The sequence below is a fragment of the Tursiops truncatus genome, chromosome 1 (assembly GCF_011762595.2).
Source record: "Tursiops truncatus isolate mTurTru1 chromosome 1, mTurTru1.mat.Y, whole genome shotgun sequence".
Lineage (NCBI taxonomy): Eukaryota > Metazoa > Chordata > Mammalia > Artiodactyla > Delphinidae > Tursiops > Tursiops truncatus.
In genome coordinates, this window is record NC_047034.1 from 68,381,210 (window position 1) to 68,398,234 (window position 17,025).

Below are 17,025 nucleotides of genomic sequence, written 5' to 3' on the forward strand. Positions count from 1 at the left end.
TCTCTGCTTCCCTGTTCAGCGCTCTCACTGGTTCTCAGCCACTTCCTCGCTTCCAGAAGCTGCCAGCAGGATGAGGGAGCTTAGCGCTCTGTCCACTGGGAGACCTGTTGGCCGAGGGAGGCATGGAGTGGGCCCAGGCGATGGTGGCAGCTGTGCTCAACTCCCGCCAGCACAGTGCACAGCTTCTCCAGCTCAAACTGGGAGGGGTGTGGTGGAGGGGAAGCAGCGGGGTATAGTTCCACACCCCAGAATCCCAAACATGCCCCCTGAGGGAACTTGGAGAGAAACCTCGAGAAAAATCACCTCCTCTCAGCAGGATTTGAAAAGGTAGTCTAATCAGGAAACTAAGAGGAGTGCTTGGGACTCTGAAAATGGCCAGTTCTTTTCCACCTCTGCTGTCTTCAGGCACGTTGCAGACAGGCCCTTGGCCAGCAGCTAGCGGAGAAGGCTGGCTTCAGGCGCCACTCCCACCGGTTCGCGTCCCCCCTCAGTTGACTCAGCCCCTACCCATCATCTAGCAGTTCTGCTATCCTCCAGAATCCTGCCTCTGTGAAGACCCAGGGAATGAGAGTATCTCCAAAGAGCAGAGATTCCCTTTCTAGAAGGGTCCAAAACTACCCGTTTTGGTCTACAAAACGCCCACTGACAGCACAAACCACTTAGCGTGCCACCCAAGGGCCTTTGTGACCTGGCCCCAGCCTGCCTGCGGATCCTCACGGCTCGGGAACACTGAACAACCTACCATTCTCAAGCGTGAGCCACGCCTTTTCTTGGCTCGATGCTTCCACACCTGGTGAGCTCTAAATCACCACCCAAGTGCCTCCTCCTCTCTGCAGCCTTTCTAAATGCCACCCCCACTGCCCTGAACCCCTCCATGTGCTACCAAAGCACTCTGGAGAGGCTGCAATTTCTCCATTTACTACACCTAGTTGTGAGTGTATGTTTCTCCCTTTAGCCCAAATGTGAGCTACTCAAGGGTCAAGGCTGCTGTATCCCCTTCATCTCTGGACCCCAGCCCGGGCCTCAGGTAAGGAGAGAAATGTCTGTCGAATACAAAGTGGGAAGAAACCGTGCTAACGTTGCTCTTGTAGAGGGAAACCGGGATTCCAGGGCTCCGCAAGGAACCCTTCTGCCAGAACTTCCACTGTTGTTGACAGAGCCTTACTACTCGGGCTCTCTGGGGACTCAGAAGAGAGCATGTGAGGTTACGATTCCACGACTCCAATCTGGGATCACTGAACAAGGGGGCTCAGGAAGAGTAACAGGTAATGGTACAGGACATGTGGGAGAGTCTGTTTTAATGAGACTCGTTATTTATATATTTGTATACATGTACACGTACACACACAAAAAGAAAAAAGAAAACAAAAATAGATATTACAGCTTAATAAAAATTACAACTGAGCACTGTGGGCTGGAGGTGGGATACCCACCCAGCAGCACACCCACCCTGACGTGCCATCTAAGGGCCTTGAGACGGGACAGCAGGAGGGAGACAGGAGGCTCAGCCCACAGATGGCTCCTGTCCTCCTCAGGGCTTCCTTGCACTTTGTTCCTGGCATTCACCCCTTCATGTCCTTCCTGGTCAGGAAGGGGGCGAGGGGCGGGGAGCAGAAGGAGGTATAAGGTGGGACGGAAAAAGAAGAGGGATCCTGAAGAAGGGAAAGTTAGGGTAGGTAGCTAGGAGTCAAAACAGGAGCAAGAAGCTTCTATTTGTCATCCCAGGATTTGGCAGGGGTGAGGAAGAAGACACAGGGAAGGGGAGATGGGAAGGGGAAGATGGGGGCGGCAGGTAACTCGTTTCTCTCTCACTGTCTCTTTTGGGCAGTTCCACTTTATGTTAATGTCAGTCCGAGCCAGGCCCAGAGAGGTTCCAGTGACAAACTAGTGGTTTATGTCCCAGTGGGATAGATGATCTAGGAAGTGAACTGCAGAGCTGGCAGGAAAAGCTGGGGTCCTCTTCAGTAAGACACAGATCCTGGTTCCCGGGGAGCAATGAAAAGGACATCGGCTTTGGCATTGATGCAGTAGGTGACGACAAGAGAGAAGACGAGGACGCCGAAGCCCACCATCAGGGTGATAAACTGCAGGAGGGGGTGGGCAGGGAAGGAGAAAGGTGCTCTCAGAACTCAGTGTAGTTGTGGGTAACTGCTCGGGGCTGGGAGCCAGGGCACTGGAATTCCAGAGCTGGCTCCAAGCACCAAGTACTGAGCAATCATAGGCAACGTCTCCCCATTTGAAAAGAGGAGTAAAGTACCTCTGTCCTTGCTTCTGCCTTTTTCACTTAGATTTTAAGCACCCAGAAGGTAGGGCCCACGACTTTGATTCTCTTGTGGCCAATTACGTGACTGACTCACTTGTGACAGGTGCTCAGTAAGTTATTAGATTGACTCGTCCTAGCGATGGCTCGTGGACATACCGGATGGGAGTGGAGCTGCGGAAGGGCTACATAGGGTCCACAGGGGAAGGCATATCTCTTTGGGTCTCCATGGGAACATATGTCCAGAATGAACACATACGTAAACTATCAGTGAAGACAAGCTTCCTAATGGCGCATGCTGGCTGACCAGGGACAGATTTGCAGCAGGTTTTTGTGGCAAATCTGGGGCAAATGGGAGATGGAAGGGGGTAAGAGACAAGAGGCAATATAAAGAGGTCAAATAGACCTCTGCCACCTCCCCCACGCCCCACCCTCCCCAACCCGTGTCTCACCTCCAGCTCTTTGCTGGCTATCAGAAATATCCGGGCGCGGATGTCTTTCCAGCGGCTCTCAGTCCATGTAGAGTATTCAGTAGAGCCCCACTGCTTCAATTCAAAGGCAGGGGACAAGGCCCTGGCGAGTCGTGCCGTGGAACGCACACACCGGGGACGCCGGTCTGTCTCATTGGAATTCAGAGGGCCCTGAACCCAAGCGTACTCGTACAGCTGCACAGAAGACAGGCCACAGCAAACGGGCTGACAGGATCCTCTCCCTCTCACTCCCTTTACCCTCTAGATGGTCCGTTTTTACCCAGGTTACTGCCTCTTCAATACTCAAGTTCAAAGGGCTACAACCCTCCACCTCTCCTTCCCAATCTCTTGGGTCCAATTGGGCCTAGGAGATCCACCAACTTTCCCAAGGGAAGGGGACCCTTGGGGCGCCTCCAATGTCCACTACCACTCACATCCTTGTTTTCAGTGGGGACTTTACTCGGATCCTGGCACTGCTCTCGGGTAAGGTCGATCACCTTGCCAGTCAAATTTGCCAAGGCATACTGTACAACGTAAGTGGTGTTGGTGGGGCTGGAGACGGCGATGTAATGCTGAAGAGGCCCGTCACCTGACCAGATACCACAAGGGAAGGGAGGATTTGGTGGGTGGAAGGTGGGGTGCAGATGGGCAGGGATAGGAAGAGCCCAGGGACAGGCAGGAGCCAGAGAAGAGAAAGTTAAGAGAAAACGATCCAACAGATATCAGGAGGAAGAAAGGAAAACAGGGGGTAAAGAAAATAGGAAAAAGGAGAAAGGAAAGATTAAATCAAAATGATGACTTTTTCTCTATCCCTTCCCTTCGTTAAGGGTCCCATCACACACCAGGTGCTTACCCAAGTAGGACCTGAGGTCCGGCCTGAGGATAGACTGGAACCACGAGTTGTTGGCTCTAACCAGGAACCCATAGAGCAGGCGGGTAACCTAGGATTGAGACAGGGAGAAGAGAGACCCCTGTGACTTGGAGCCCAAGGAAAGAACTATTAGTGGAGATCCAGTCATGGGGTAGGAACCAGACTGGCCAGACACTGGGGTTGGGGAGACGGTGGCTGGTCACAGGATGCAGATGAGGCTCACCCGAGAGCTCTCTGGGGCATCAGTGATCCTCACCTGCACATCCAGGGCCGCTGAATGCCAAGGTTTGGGAAACTAGGCAAGGGACCAGGATAAAGGATGGGGTAGCCTGCTGTGTAAACAGACGGAAAGGAGCCAGGGCCCACTTGCTCTTACCGTTTGGGGATCGGCCTGAATGGTGTCGCTGAAGTTGGTTCCTCCTGCGAGCTGGTACAGTGCACGTCCCAGCACCGTGGCCACACCTGCCAGAGCCTGTAGTAGGTGAGGAGGTGGCTGAATGGCCCAGGTTCTCTGACCTCCAACACGAACATGCTAGCCGTCTGCACTGTGTTCCCCACGCTCCCACCCAGCCCGGGTGGGTGCTACCTTGGCAGTATCTGTCACAAAGTTCAGGTCCTCTTCAGGGCTCTGTCCTTCAGGGTAGGTCACATTAATGTTCTCAGCAGTGTCGTAAATGCTCTGGTAATAGCTGCCAGGAAAGCCAGCATGAGCCTTGGCTGCACTCAGCCAGGGCCCTGCCCTTTCCTCCCTCAACTGTCCCTTCTGCAGGAACTTGGGATCTCAGTTTTCCTCATACAGGGAGGAGGGAAGAGAGAAAATCAGGATTCCACATTGAAAAGGCGTAGAGAATGGCGAAGTAGGAGTGAGCATGGGAGTGCTTAAATACAAAGACTCGCCTGACCGACAAGATAGAAAAGGTAAATAAGATCACAATGCAGGAACCGTTCCTTCCTGGGAGATCTTTAAACGTAAGAGACACTTCTGTGTCATTTGGGTCGGAGATACAGGAGGGTGGCTAAGACGACTCTCAGAGAACCCTGCCATACGTTATCAGAGCAATCATATGATTGTTTCAATGTACATTCATACTGAAGGTGGCTGGGAGTAGAGGGGGACGAGCAGGTCTGTCCACAAATATGTAATACTACACTGGGTCAAGCCACCCTGATGCTCCTTGGGAAGCCCCAAGACAGATCTTAGAAGAGAAGCTAAGAGGAGAGCGCTCCCAGCCTCTACCATCACTGAATGCCTGCCCCCCACAGAATCAGGTCAGCCTCACGGCCAAGTCCAACATATGTTCAAATGATGAATCACCCCTCACCACAAAGTGATACAGAAGACAGGTTTGGAGAAGAGAGCTGACCCTATGTATCAGAACCGTCACCGCCCTAAATAAATGAGAAGGTGCTACTGGGTGGGGGCTGGAGAACCAGAGCTTATGCATTTTTACTCAGAAACTCACTTGGCCTGTTTTGAGAAGGGAAGGAAGGCTGGGGGCTTAGCAATCCAGCCTGAGTCAAGTCCCCTGCTACCCTAGGCCTCAAGTTAGGGGCAGTTTAGAGGTGCCTAGGACCAGGAGAGGGGTGATTACCAGGGCCTCATCCTTTATTGCTGGAGCCCCCTCAGCTGTAGGGACATTTTTACACCGACACTGAACCACGCGCACTTACCACATGGCAAGAACATGTTACATTTCACAGAGTATGAGTACTGTCTGCGGCACCCTTGGGCGGGCCATAGGCACCCTTGGGCGGGTCATAGAGAGCAGGGACAGCTCTCTGTGCTCCAGCCAAAGAACCTCCAACATCATTCCGCCGTGCGTTTGCGATGATGCCCTCTGCTGGCAGCCCTGGGGAACTCAGGCCCCTGGAGAGCTTTGGAGAGGTGGAACCACAAATGAGGAGGATTGTGCTAGGAAAGGGCTCAGGGTGAGGACTGTTTTCTAAGATGAAATGTCAAGTCAAACGCGGGGACCAGGTTAGATGTGAAAAAGACACTGAGCAAAGAACACAGATTGACCTGAGATTTTGGTGAGGGTCGTGTGGGGACAGGGGCGAGCAGTGATCTCTCTTGACACAGAGACATTTCTCTCTATGGACCTCTGGCTGCAGAACAGATTCTCTTTGGGAACAAAGAGGATGCAGGCTAGGTGACTCTTACTGGTTTTGGAAGACAGCAGAGTGGTCAGCAAGAACAACGCCAGAGATGTTTTGAGCTCGAAGAAATCGCTGCAGAGAAGATGGTGGGAGAGGCTGGGACCGATTCAGCCTCCTGAGGACTACAGTAGGGACGCCAGCACCACTCTTCTCCAGGGTGGTCAGGAGCTCCTCCACCTGGGGGATGAGGGGCATTAGCTGATGGGATGCACTGGGGAGAGGAAGCAGGAAGGGTCTCTCTTAGACCTGAAACACTCTCTACTTCAAGTCCCCAATCTGTTGAGCAGCCTTAAATTCTCCTAGATCTAAATCCTTCAAGCCTTTTGGGATCAAGGCTCTCTGAATTTTCCTGCAGCTCCCACCATCCTGTTTAACTTACGGCACAGAGAAGTAAGAGGCCTGTGGGTTCTTTTTTTTCATATTTACAGGTAAACCCCACTGTCCTCAGGACACTGTCTTATTCTCAGCTGATGTTTTACTTATTATTTGCTGTGTAGAACTGGAGGAGCAAAAACTAATACAAAACAATGCTGAATGCCACACCAGTAGTCCACTCTGTAAGGGCTGTAAGAAGCCAGAGCAGGGATGACACTGAAGCTGGCATGGCAGGAAGAGGACCTCAGGGAAAAAAACAGACCTATTTTGAGGGAGAGAGGGTCTTGAACAAGGAGTGAGGAAAGTGGAAGACAGTTTGGGTAGGGAGTCTTACACAGCCAGGATGAGGAAGGGCAGCCAGGACAGCTGGGTCCCTGCGGCAGCAGGAGAGAAAGGAGCCACTCACATCCTGTCCTTAATGGGCAGTGATAGTTCACTAGGCACCGAATGATCAGAGGACCATCCATCCCAGGGAACCAGTGACAGAAGCTGAACTCATGGTTTTTCCCGGGGAGCTGTAGCAGCCGGGTGTTCACCCTTTGGCCAACACCCAACCTAAGGTCCTGTTTCACAGGCCCTGGAGGCTGGTGCGGATAGGGCCAGGGCGAGAGGGTGCCCATATTCTGAGCTGTTGAAAGGGGAAGTGAGGGGAAGAGATGCTCAGATTACCTGGTTCTGTACAGTTTCATTTTTCTGAGACATGGGGTCTGTGTGCATCCAAAGCTCTAGTGAATTTCTTAAGGCCACCTGAGGGGAAGATGAAGAAGCAACATTTATAATTAGTCTCCCATTCTGGCCCATATCGGGGAGAAAAGAGTGGGATCAGAAGTCAAGGGAAGAGGTGGTGGCACCTGCAGTGGGTACAAGAGAACAGCAGAGGTGAAGCTTTAGGAGGTAGGAAGGAAGGGGTGGAGGATACATGCTGCACACCTGTCCCAGCTCCACGAATGAGTCAATGTTCTCTAACTGCACAGGAAACTTGCCATTTTTCATATCGTAGACCATTCTTGAGCTGCCAATGTAGTCAAAAGTTTCCTGAGGGATGGAGATGGGTGGGAAAGGGAACAGAGACTCCAAAGTGTTAGGGCAGTCTCAGTGCCTTGGGGCCAGATCATCAAAGCTGTAGCTACAAAGGTTACTGTCTGTGTCATCTCAACTGCTGTCCAGCTTAGTCATGTGACTCTGCCCTCCTCCCTAGCCCAGCTCCCAGCTGTGGCTATGCCTCACATGTATGTGTCACAGGACTTCTCGAGCCCAGACGTGGGGAGAGCAGCCTAAGTGGAGGCCCAAGGCAAACATCAGCTGCTAACCGTCTGCTTTTTGCTTCTCCCCCACCTCGGCCGACTGAGCCACGGCTGCTGTTCCTTTACCCTAGGGCCAGTCTGTGGTGGCAGTGGGGAGAGGCAGGAGCCTCAGGGCTCCTGGGTGGAGGTGGCAGGGAAAGGGTCCAGAGAATGTAAAAGAATGTTTCAAATAGACCGTATCCGTGGGGGAGTGAGGGAGTTGGCAGTATACCAATTCCAGGTCAGGGTGCAAAGGCTTCCTACAGTGGGGGAATCTGAAAGGGAGACACACATAGACACATCTAGAAGCTCTCTGGTGAATAACCATTAAGTCAAGTGCTGAGATCTTCCCCAAACAATGGCCACTCCCATCTTTACCACCCGCTCCTTCCCAGCCATCCCACCCCAGCCAAAGAGCCCTCACCCCTTGGAAGAAGACAAACATGACATTGCGGGGCAGGGTGGTCACATCGGGCGCCTTCTGCAGAGCTTCAGCTGCAGCCAGCTGAGTGACGAAGGAGGCAACAGCACTTTCAGCCCCTGGGGCCACATTCCAGAAAAAGGAACGACTGTCCAGCTGGGCATGGCAGACAAGGCAGGGGAGGTACACTTTGAAAATGGAAATTCGGGGCACTGCCCCAATCCCCCTCTCCTGTTCTGGCCAAGAAAATATTCATGTCCTGCGGCAATGGCTAGAACCCCAGAGTCCCACAGCCCAGATCCCTCTCTGTCTGAGGCTCCCCACTGTAGCAACTCAGACACCTCATATGCCCAGAACAGGCCTGCCTGCCCTTTCTGTGCCAGCCCCGCTCACCCTGATCAGGGGCCAACACTCACCCGGGTGGCAGCCACCACAACCTTGTCATCAGGCTCCAACGTCTCAGAGGTATTTACAGGCTTAAGCATGCTCCATACGTTGTAGTCGGACAGGGGGTCACAGACGATTTCTGAGCAGGACACAGACAGTGAGAGATCAACAGGTAAGGGAGAAGGTAGCTACAGAGAAGGCCCAGAAGACCTCTCTGTAAGTCATTTTCTGTCTCCACTCTTCCACGTTGGTTTCTTTGCCACCGTCCACTTCTGGGACAAGCTGCCTCGATTGTGTAGAACTGTTTCCACTTCTCCCACCCAGTGCTCCCTACCTCTGCCCACTCTATCTCGATAGTGGTCTCACCCACATTCCCTGGCCTGACCCCTCCTCCCCACCCCAGGGCACCCAGCTCGCCTCGGACCTGTCCTACCTGGGTTGATGCTGAAGGAGCTCTGGATGAAGCTGCGTCGCATGCAGGTGACGGTACTGATGACGGCGTGCATGTGTGAAAAGAGCTGCATGGCGCACAGTGGGAAGGCCGGTGCTGAGCCGTTCTGACTCAGGTTGTGATCGCGGTAGCACTACAAGGGGAGATGAACCCTGATGAGGCAGCTAGCTGTGGAGTCCATCCCATAACTCCCAGAAGGAGGAGGGCCCAGCTCCATTCCCACATCTGTCCCTGAGCTAAGTTGTCCTGGTACAACCACAGGAGCTATGAGGTCAAAGAGAAAAACTCACCAAGAGGTGCCAAGGGGCACAGAGTCAATGACTTAGTTGGGGCAGATGAAATTACCCTATACCAACAGCCTGCCCCAATTCGGAGCTTCAGCCACTGTTCCTAATGTGATTTGCTGTAAAGAGCACCAAATTGAGAGATGAAAAATGAAATTCAAGATGTTTGCACATCAACTCACCATGTAACTTTGGACAAATTTCTTAACTGCTCTATGTATCAAAATCAGAGAACATTAGATTAGAATTAGAGAACATTAGAGCTAAAAAGAATTTCAGAAATTACTGAATTGAATCTCTCAATTTCTAGTCCAATGCTCTTTCTTACCACACTAAGGGTTCTTAACCAGGACTCTATACCTTATCTCATATTAAGTATTCTTTATGTTTTCTTCCAGTCTAAATGTTATATTTAATGCTATTAATTTCAGGCAGGAGAGAAGACAGGGGAATGTGAGAAAAATAAACCTCTTGGCTCTTCCTGGAGCAACTGTTTTTCAGAGGGTGTACTAGCAGAATAAGACTCTCTCTAAACAGGAGAAGAGCCTAAAAAATCATTCTCTTTCTAAGTGGAATTGCTAGGAGCTGGCAGAGTCATTACCTGCTTAATGACATTGGTTTCATTTTCATCTTCAAGAAGGAAGATGGGGAAACTGAAGTCTTCATAAGCCAAGCCATCGCCCAGGGGGTTCCATGCTATCTCTCTGCAGTGAGCAAACTCTGGCCCATAGGAGTTGGAGTAAACACCTGAAAGGGAGGACAGGGGATAGGATGTTGGGACACCAAGGACTCAGGGACCAGGTAAGGAAGGTGGGCTAGGATATCATAGGATTGGGACTAAGAGTTCTGAAGGAGGCGGTGACTCAAAGCAAGTATCAACCTATCACCACGTACAGTAAAACAGACACTGGTATCAGGGAGCCCTAAGCTGGGCAGTCAGGGATCTGAGCATGTGACAAAAAGGGAGGATGGAAGGTAAGCAGAAGAAAGGTGAGCAAGAGAGAGAAGGGATGAGTGGTAAAGACAAAGAAACGAATCTTCTGTTTGAGTCAGTTGCTCACACTATACACAGACAGACGCACACCTCTTCCCAAGCCCTCCAAGATGTGAGAATGAAGCAACAATGAGCTTTGGGTGACAGCAGGCTCCCCTGATCCCTTGGGGCTCTTACCAAACCCATCATTGGGACACTGCACACTAGGAGAGAAGCCTGAGGCAGGACTGGGCTTGGCTAAAGACACTGCAAGACCAGCAATTCGGCTGGTTCTCCCCTTCAGCTTCTCCATCAGATTCCTGGAATAGGGTGACAATGCCATGAACAAAGGCAGGAAGGTTATCAGGCAGCCCGACACCCTGCCCCCTAGGATGGAAACAAATGGGGAGTTAGGGGAATCAACACTGTCGACTCATTTCTTGTCTTTTAGGTCTCTTAGCTTCTGAGTGAGAACCATGACCTGATCTGAACTCAGGGCTTAATCTCACCTACGCTGTCTCTGTGCACCCCTTCTTCCTCCCTGGGGTCCGTATTCAACTAGAGCTCTACTTACAAGGTCACCGAGACGATTCCTTTTAATGGCCCATCTTTTCTTCAGAGGATCACTCCACCCCCTGCCCTGATCGGACCAGGGCAGCCAAGGGAAGTTTTCACTCACAAGTGTGAGGACTGTTCACTGACACTTCCGCTCTCTGGATGCATTTCCTCAGCAGGAACACAGAGTTCTTACCTGGTAAAGAGCGTGCCCTCCAGCAGGACCACATAAGGGGGGTTAGGGCCATCGGTCAACACCCACTGTAGGTCTTCTTCCTTCTGTACTACGTGGATAACCCCTGTGTCCCCACTAACGGAAGCTGCCAGAACAGAATGGGACAAATTAAAGCACCCACAGCTGACCATTCTGACTTTGCTTCACTGACTCTGCAGATCATTTATGCCCCCCACAAAATGTCACAAGACATTGCGTAATGCAGCCAACTCTGGACTGTAACTGAAAGGCTGAATTGCCCTGGCTCCATTTGAAGGCTACTAGGAGGGAATGGAGGACAAAAGAGGCCCGAAGTCTACTGATTAGAGGCCTTGTTTGTTAAATGTCAGAAAGGCTCGACGATCTTCATTTTCTTGCCCTCTTCCCTCAACCTCATTTAGCCACATATACAAGATTCTGTAACAGCAGACACCAAAGTCTTTACACATGCATTTTCTCCATGAAATGGCAGGATCTAGATCTCAAGCTTAGAGTTCTAGCACTGAATCTTCCTTTGTGAAAACATATGTGTAGATTTCCTTGACCTCATAGCCTCCTTGGATCTCCATTCCTTTGCCCTATTTGGAAATGACTTTACTTGCTTTTGGCCAGTTTTGGGAAAGGTTAATCAAGAAGTTCAAGGAGTTCTGTAGAATAGTTTCCCAAACGATGGGCCTTGAATAGATTAGGTGTGCTGATATCGAGTCCTCTCATTGCTGGGGACCGAGGGTTTCCAAAAACCCTACACTGGTCACCCCAGGCCAGGAGCAGACTCATCCATTACCCCAGGATGCTCCACAAATATCATTTTCTTTTATTTTAAACATTTGTTTATTTATTTGGTTGCACCTGGTCTCAGTTGTGGCAGGCAGGCTTGTTAGTTGCGGCATGCACGTGGGATCTAGTTCCCTGACCAGGAATCGAAACTGGGCCCCCTACATTGGGAGCTCAGAGTCTTAACCACTGCACCGCCAGGGAAGTCCCAAATAACATTTTCTGTATGTTTCATGACAAAGACTGGAAGGCACTGCTCTAGAGGATGGACAATCCAGTCCAGAATGACTTGAGTTCTATGTAGCAATACCCTCAAGTCCCTAGTGATCCATGTAGACATCCTAGGGTCTCCCCACAAGTTTTCTCCCCACTCAAAACTGGATGTGTTACTCATAAATTGTTTTAGAGCAGTACTTCTCAACCCTGGCCACATATCAGAATCACTTTGGAGTTTTAAAAAATAGAGATGCTTGTGCTTTACCTCAGATCTACTCAATTTAAATCTCTAAAGGTGAGACCCAAGCATGTGTAATTTCAAAACACATCACATGGTCCTTTAGTAGGCATGAGAATTATGGCTCTAAACCAAGACACTGGAATACTTGTAACTTGCAAGAGACAAAAACCACAGATACTTTTCAGACTGCCAACTACGAAGAATTTTTCTCCCATGGGATCTGGTAAAACCTAGATATAGAAGCAGGTCCCCAACATTCAACTAAGTCATATATAGCAAATACTTCAGAAGTTCATGTTGATAGTGATAAAACATAGAGGAAAATCAGAATCTGGAATAACTCTGGTAAAGATTTAGCTACCAAATGGCAGTTCTAAGTAAAACAGCAGACAACAGTGCGTGCCACAGCATTTAAAACACAAGAAAAGGAAAAGCTCATCTGGCAGATAAAAAATATGTAACTTCAGCTCCAAGGAGGACAGGAAGAAGACAAGCTATAACACAGGCCTGAAAAAACCTGGATTGGACACTGGGTTCCCACTGGTGACTGTGTAGTCTTAAATAACTTATTTACTTTCTCTGGTCCTTCAATGAGGAGGAGATTTTCCACCCCTATTCATCTCATACTGTAGGAAAAGAGTAAAAAAGGAAAGAAAGGAAGGAAAGTAAAGAAAGCTACAGGTAGCCCCTTATGAACACTTTTAAAAGGGTCCAACAGAAATAGAGCATCAGAATCAGAAAATCAAATCTAGGTCTTTCTCTCCAAATTTAAGCGGGTGTAGCTTGCTCAGGATGGACAGATATGAAGTAAGACTGAGAAATAAGTATGTTGAAAAGGAACCAAGATCTTAATGAGGAAGTGTCCAGAGTCCAGCCCCACTGTGTTGGCACCAGGCTTTATCTCTAGAGGCTACTGCTTTGCTTCCCACAGGGCTGCTCTAAGAACATGCAGCAGAATGACTCATTCCCAAAGGGGATATCTTAGAGCTCAGCTTCAGGAGGATGTGGGCCTAGCCTTTTGCACTAGACTGGGGTTCCAGCAAGACCAGCAGTCTGATCTCAGCCCACACTGGACCTGGCTCCCTTCTACTCACAAATCTAGTTTAAGAACAAAGTCCAGGGACCTCCCTGGTGGTCCAGTGGTGAAGAATCCGCCTTCCAATGCAGGGGACGCGGGGTCGATACCTGCTCAGGGAACTAAGATCCCACATGCCGCGGGGCAACTAAGCCCATGCGCCACAACTACTGAGCTCACACACCTCAACAAGAGAGCCCACGTGCCTCAAACTACCGAGCCCACGTGCTCTGGAGCCCACATGCCTTGGAGGCTGCACGCCACAACTAGAGAAGAAAAAACCCGCAGGCCACAACTAGAGAGAAGCCTGTGCACCACAACAAAGACCTGACATGGCCAAAAAAATAAATAAAATACATAAATAAAATAAATAAATATTAAAAAACAAAACAAAACAAGGTCCAACAAAAATTTAATTTGGGGGCTTCCCTGGTGGTGCAGTGGTTGAGAGTCCACCTGCTGATGCAGTGGACACGGGCTCGTGCCCCGGTCCGGGAAGATCCCACATGCCGCGAAGTGGCTGGGCCTGTGAGCCATGGCCGCTGAGCCCGCACGTCCGGAGCCTGTGCTCCGCAACGGGAGAGGCCACAACAGTGAGAGGCCCGCGTACCGCAAAAAAAAAAAAAATTAATTTGGGACTGTTTGGAACCAGTTAACCTACTCCCAGTATTTCCTGTAGTAAGGATATGGACAATTAATGTAGAGTATAGCTAGGGGAAGGATGGCTAGAAAACTAGTAATTGCCACCTTGAGCAAGTCCTTCACTTCCCACTGTCTACTTTTCTCCAACCAAACTGGAAGGTTTCAGACAATCACACAGTCCTGCTGAGACCACACTCAGCATCATCAATAAACACCTATTAAAGGCAGTCTGACTTTCAGTTTTGTGCACTTATATTCTAACCATTTTTACAGGAGTAAATAAATTCGGAGGTAACCAATTTGATGACGAAGAAGTCAAGATCTGACTCTAAGTTTCCTGCATCCCTGCAAAACTACATTCTGACAAAGCTGCTATCCACAGAACAAAATCTGAAGATAAGGTTAAGCAGCAAAGGAACTAGGGATTCAGCCTTCAGATTACAACTTTTTTCCCTCTCATAGTTTTATAACCGTACCACATTGACAGGGTAGCCTGTCTTGGAACACATTTACAAAACATAAAGACAAATCTAAATCCTTTACTATTTCCTTTTGTAACTATTTGGTTTCTCGATGCCTTCTTCTTCAAAGAGTTCACTGCCTTAAGGAAGCCCATTTTGGTTCCAAAAAGAGCATTCAGAGTGCAGGTGATGAGTGGACTTCACAGAATAAGAGGCTTTTACTCCTTACAAAAGACTATAACTTTCTATCTAACCAACTGGGTGGTTAAGAGTCCTGGTTTAGAACTTAGACCACTGGGGCTCAAAGCCAAGCTTCATCACTTAATAGCAGAATGATCTTGGAAAAGTTATTCAACTTCACTAAGACTCAGTTTCATCATTTGTAAAATGGGGGTAATAACAGGACCTACTTATGGGGTTGCTGTGATGGTTAAATGAGATGTACATGTAAGAACTTTGTATGTAGCATTTCCTAAATGTTTGCTCTTATTAACTATCTCACCTGGTTTGACAAATGGTTCTCTATCACCTACTACCCACACCGCCTAATTTGTGTGCTACGACTCCCAAGCAGGACTTGGATTATTATACCTAGGGCACAGACTGAAATATCAATGGCCACGAACACAAATCCCAACCTCAACTCACACTGGCAGCCAATCTGATGAGTAGCGTTGAGCAGACGGACACAAGGAGCTGTTTTATTTAAGGGGATGTAGATCTTCTTCTCCACTGAGTTTCCTTCACACAAACCTGATCAGAAGATAAAAAGTATAAGAAGAAATTGAGAGACAATGGTACTAGCCTTCATCATGTCACAAGTTTGTTGTATGGCTTGAGTATATCATACTTTCTAAAATGGGACTAATGTCTATTCTTCTCACCTCCTGGGCACATTATTGGAACAAATAAATGCACCCAGCTATGTACCACAAAGAGTTACTACAAATCATAAAGCAACTGACATTGAAGCTAAAAGACAAAAAACTTGATTTGTCAAAGGAAAGGTATTTAACCTCAGGTGTACCTGCTTCTGGTTGCATGGACAACCACACTTCTGCTTTTCTCTTCTGTATGTACATGACTAATTAGTTAATAAATGGGTGCCAGTCTAAGAATATAGATCACAACAGCAAAAAAATCTTCTTGAGACGTTTTTCCAGGGGTCTGAATGGAACTGGGAGAGAAAACTTATGCCAAACACACTGTCAGTTAATCTAACATCAGTAAGTCATTTCTGTGTGCCCACAGTGTGAGGCAGCTAGTTTCTCCTTTGGGGATTTTTAAAACAAACAATCTCAATTTGGGGGAAGATATCGTCGTGGTTATAAATAGGCATGTTTGTATTTTAGGGCTTGACCAACTAGAAAGCCATATACCAGAAAATAAATGGGTGTAAGCAAACACCTGTGCACATTATAAATGGCTAAAGTTTCTTGAGTCATTATTTCACGGCATAGACAGTAAAGAGAACTAATATCTTACCTTAGTTTCACTTTATTGATGGGACAAACTGAGGTGAAGGACAGGGACGCGGGTTTACAGTGGAATAACAGAGAAAGAAATAAGGCATTTACCTTCCTAAGCGCCGCAATGCACCCACAGAACCAAGCGCGTTTATCTTAAAAGTCTAAACGCACTGGGAAGAAAGCTGAACGCTAACTAACACCTGTCCTTTCTGATTGTGCGTGGGGTGGCTGGGGCCGTGGGGGAAACGAGATACCCGGACGAAGTAAGAGAAAGTGAGGCTGGAAGTCCAGGAAGAGGCCTGGAGGAGGAAATTGGTCTACACGACGTGCCGCGGGGGAGAAGGGACTTTCAGGTCCAGGCAAAGGGGGAACTTCTGTCGTGGGAACGAAAGAGAAAGAGGATTTACAGGGTGGGGGGACGGAGGGGCGGCGGGGACCAGAAGGGAGACGGCAGCGCTCGGGCCGGCCAGATCCGGAGGATTCTTCTTACAAAGTGGAGCTCACGGGCGGGGTAGGTCTCACCTGCCAGTAGGACGCAGAAAGACACAAGGCGAAGGAGACTCCGACTTCCCAGGTCGGCCACATAGCCGCCGCCATCTGTGGCCATCTTGCGTCTCGGTTGAGCGGAAGCCTTGGTTCCCTCCTTGTCCGGCAGTGGCCTCTCTAGGCCAACAATGGCGCCGTCTCTGTGGCCCGGAGCTCCTGGGGCCGGAAGTTCGTGTCTGGGGAACTTCCGGGAGTCGCGGCTGGGGGACGCTGACGTGGAGGCAACCAAAGGACAGCAGGGAGTGTCAGGGCTCGGATTAACAGGTCGAAGCCGGAGATCTGAAGGATGCTAACCAAATTCGAGACCAAGAGTGCGCGGGTCAAAGGTAATGGAGATTAAAAGGGGAGAACGGAGGCTGGATGTCAGGGGCGGGCGCTGTCACCGGGGAAGAGAGAGAAGGTAGACTTAACGGGCTGAATTGGGCCCACCGTGCGAACCAGAGGAAGATGGGACCGAGGGAGGTTAGGCCTGGCGGGCGGTTCACCTGCAGTCCTGTCTTCTTTGGCGTGCCCTCGGGATTTGATTTTCCTGTAGTGGTTAACGAACCGCAGGAGGTTCCTTAGCTTCGCTTCTCTTCCCCTCCTCTCCTGGGGCCTGTGCCGCGACTTTTATTCTGCTCCCAAGGCCCTGTGACCTGTTGGTTTTTTGATGATTGTGTTGTAGAGAGTGGCCCTGGGGATCGAGTCTCGACCTCTGCTATTCGTGTCCAACTCTAGGTTTTTCAGAGACGAGCACTGGCTACCTCTCTTAAGGAGGCCTTGGGCTGCACCGTATCAACATCCAGTGCCTCCATTGGGCTCTGTTGCCTACCTGGAAACAGGACATTGTTAAGTCTCAGTTTGCACAGGTTGCCGGATAAAATAGAGGATGCCTAATTGGATTTGAATTTCAGATAAAAA

General features: G+C 49.6%; 2 protein-coding genes across 4 annotated transcripts in view; one reads left to right on the plus strand and one right to left on the minus strand.

Moving 5' to 3' along the window:
- Window positions 1-1,281: 1,281 nt before the first annotated feature.
- On the minus strand, window positions 1,282-16,257 carry NCSTN (nicastrin). Of its 2 annotated transcripts, none has more exons than XM_019932490.3 (17): window positions 16,102-16,257; window positions 14,759-14,863; window positions 10,684-10,807; window positions 10,131-10,252; window positions 9,561-9,706; window positions 8,658-8,808; window positions 8,254-8,363; window positions 7,841-7,993; window positions 7,064-7,168; window positions 6,803-6,880; window positions 5,763-5,935; window positions 4,188-4,290; window positions 3,978-4,073; window positions 3,584-3,671; window positions 3,165-3,319; window positions 2,713-2,925; window positions 1,282-2,084 (listed from the first exon to the last, which is right to left on the minus strand). In XM_019932490.3, the coding sequence occupies exons 1-17, from the start codon at window positions 16,184-16,186 to the stop codon at window positions 1,962-1,964; spliced, it is 2,130 nt and encodes a 709-aa protein (XP_019788049.1). In that variant the 5' UTR covers window positions 16,187-16,257; the 3' UTR covers window positions 1,282-1,961. The 2 variants fall into 2 exon arrangements, with proteins under 2 accessions (XP_019788049.1, XP_033712297.1); XM_033856406.2 differs by lacking the exon at window positions 1,282-2,084 and adding an exon at window positions 2,125-2,602.
- A 41-nt stretch (window positions 16,258-16,298) lies between these two features.
- The window catches only part of COPA (COPI coat complex subunit alpha), a 50,392-nt gene continuing 49,665 nt past the window's right edge, over window positions 16,299-17,025 (plus strand). For both annotated transcript variants that reach the window (XM_033856396.2, XM_004312668.4), the window contains exon 1: window positions 16,299-16,451. In XM_033856396.2, coding sequence (XP_033712287.1) covers window positions 16,412-16,451 — 40 coding nt within the window. In that variant the 5' untranslated portion in view covers window positions 16,299-16,411. The remainder of the gene's footprint in view (window positions 16,452-17,025) is intronic.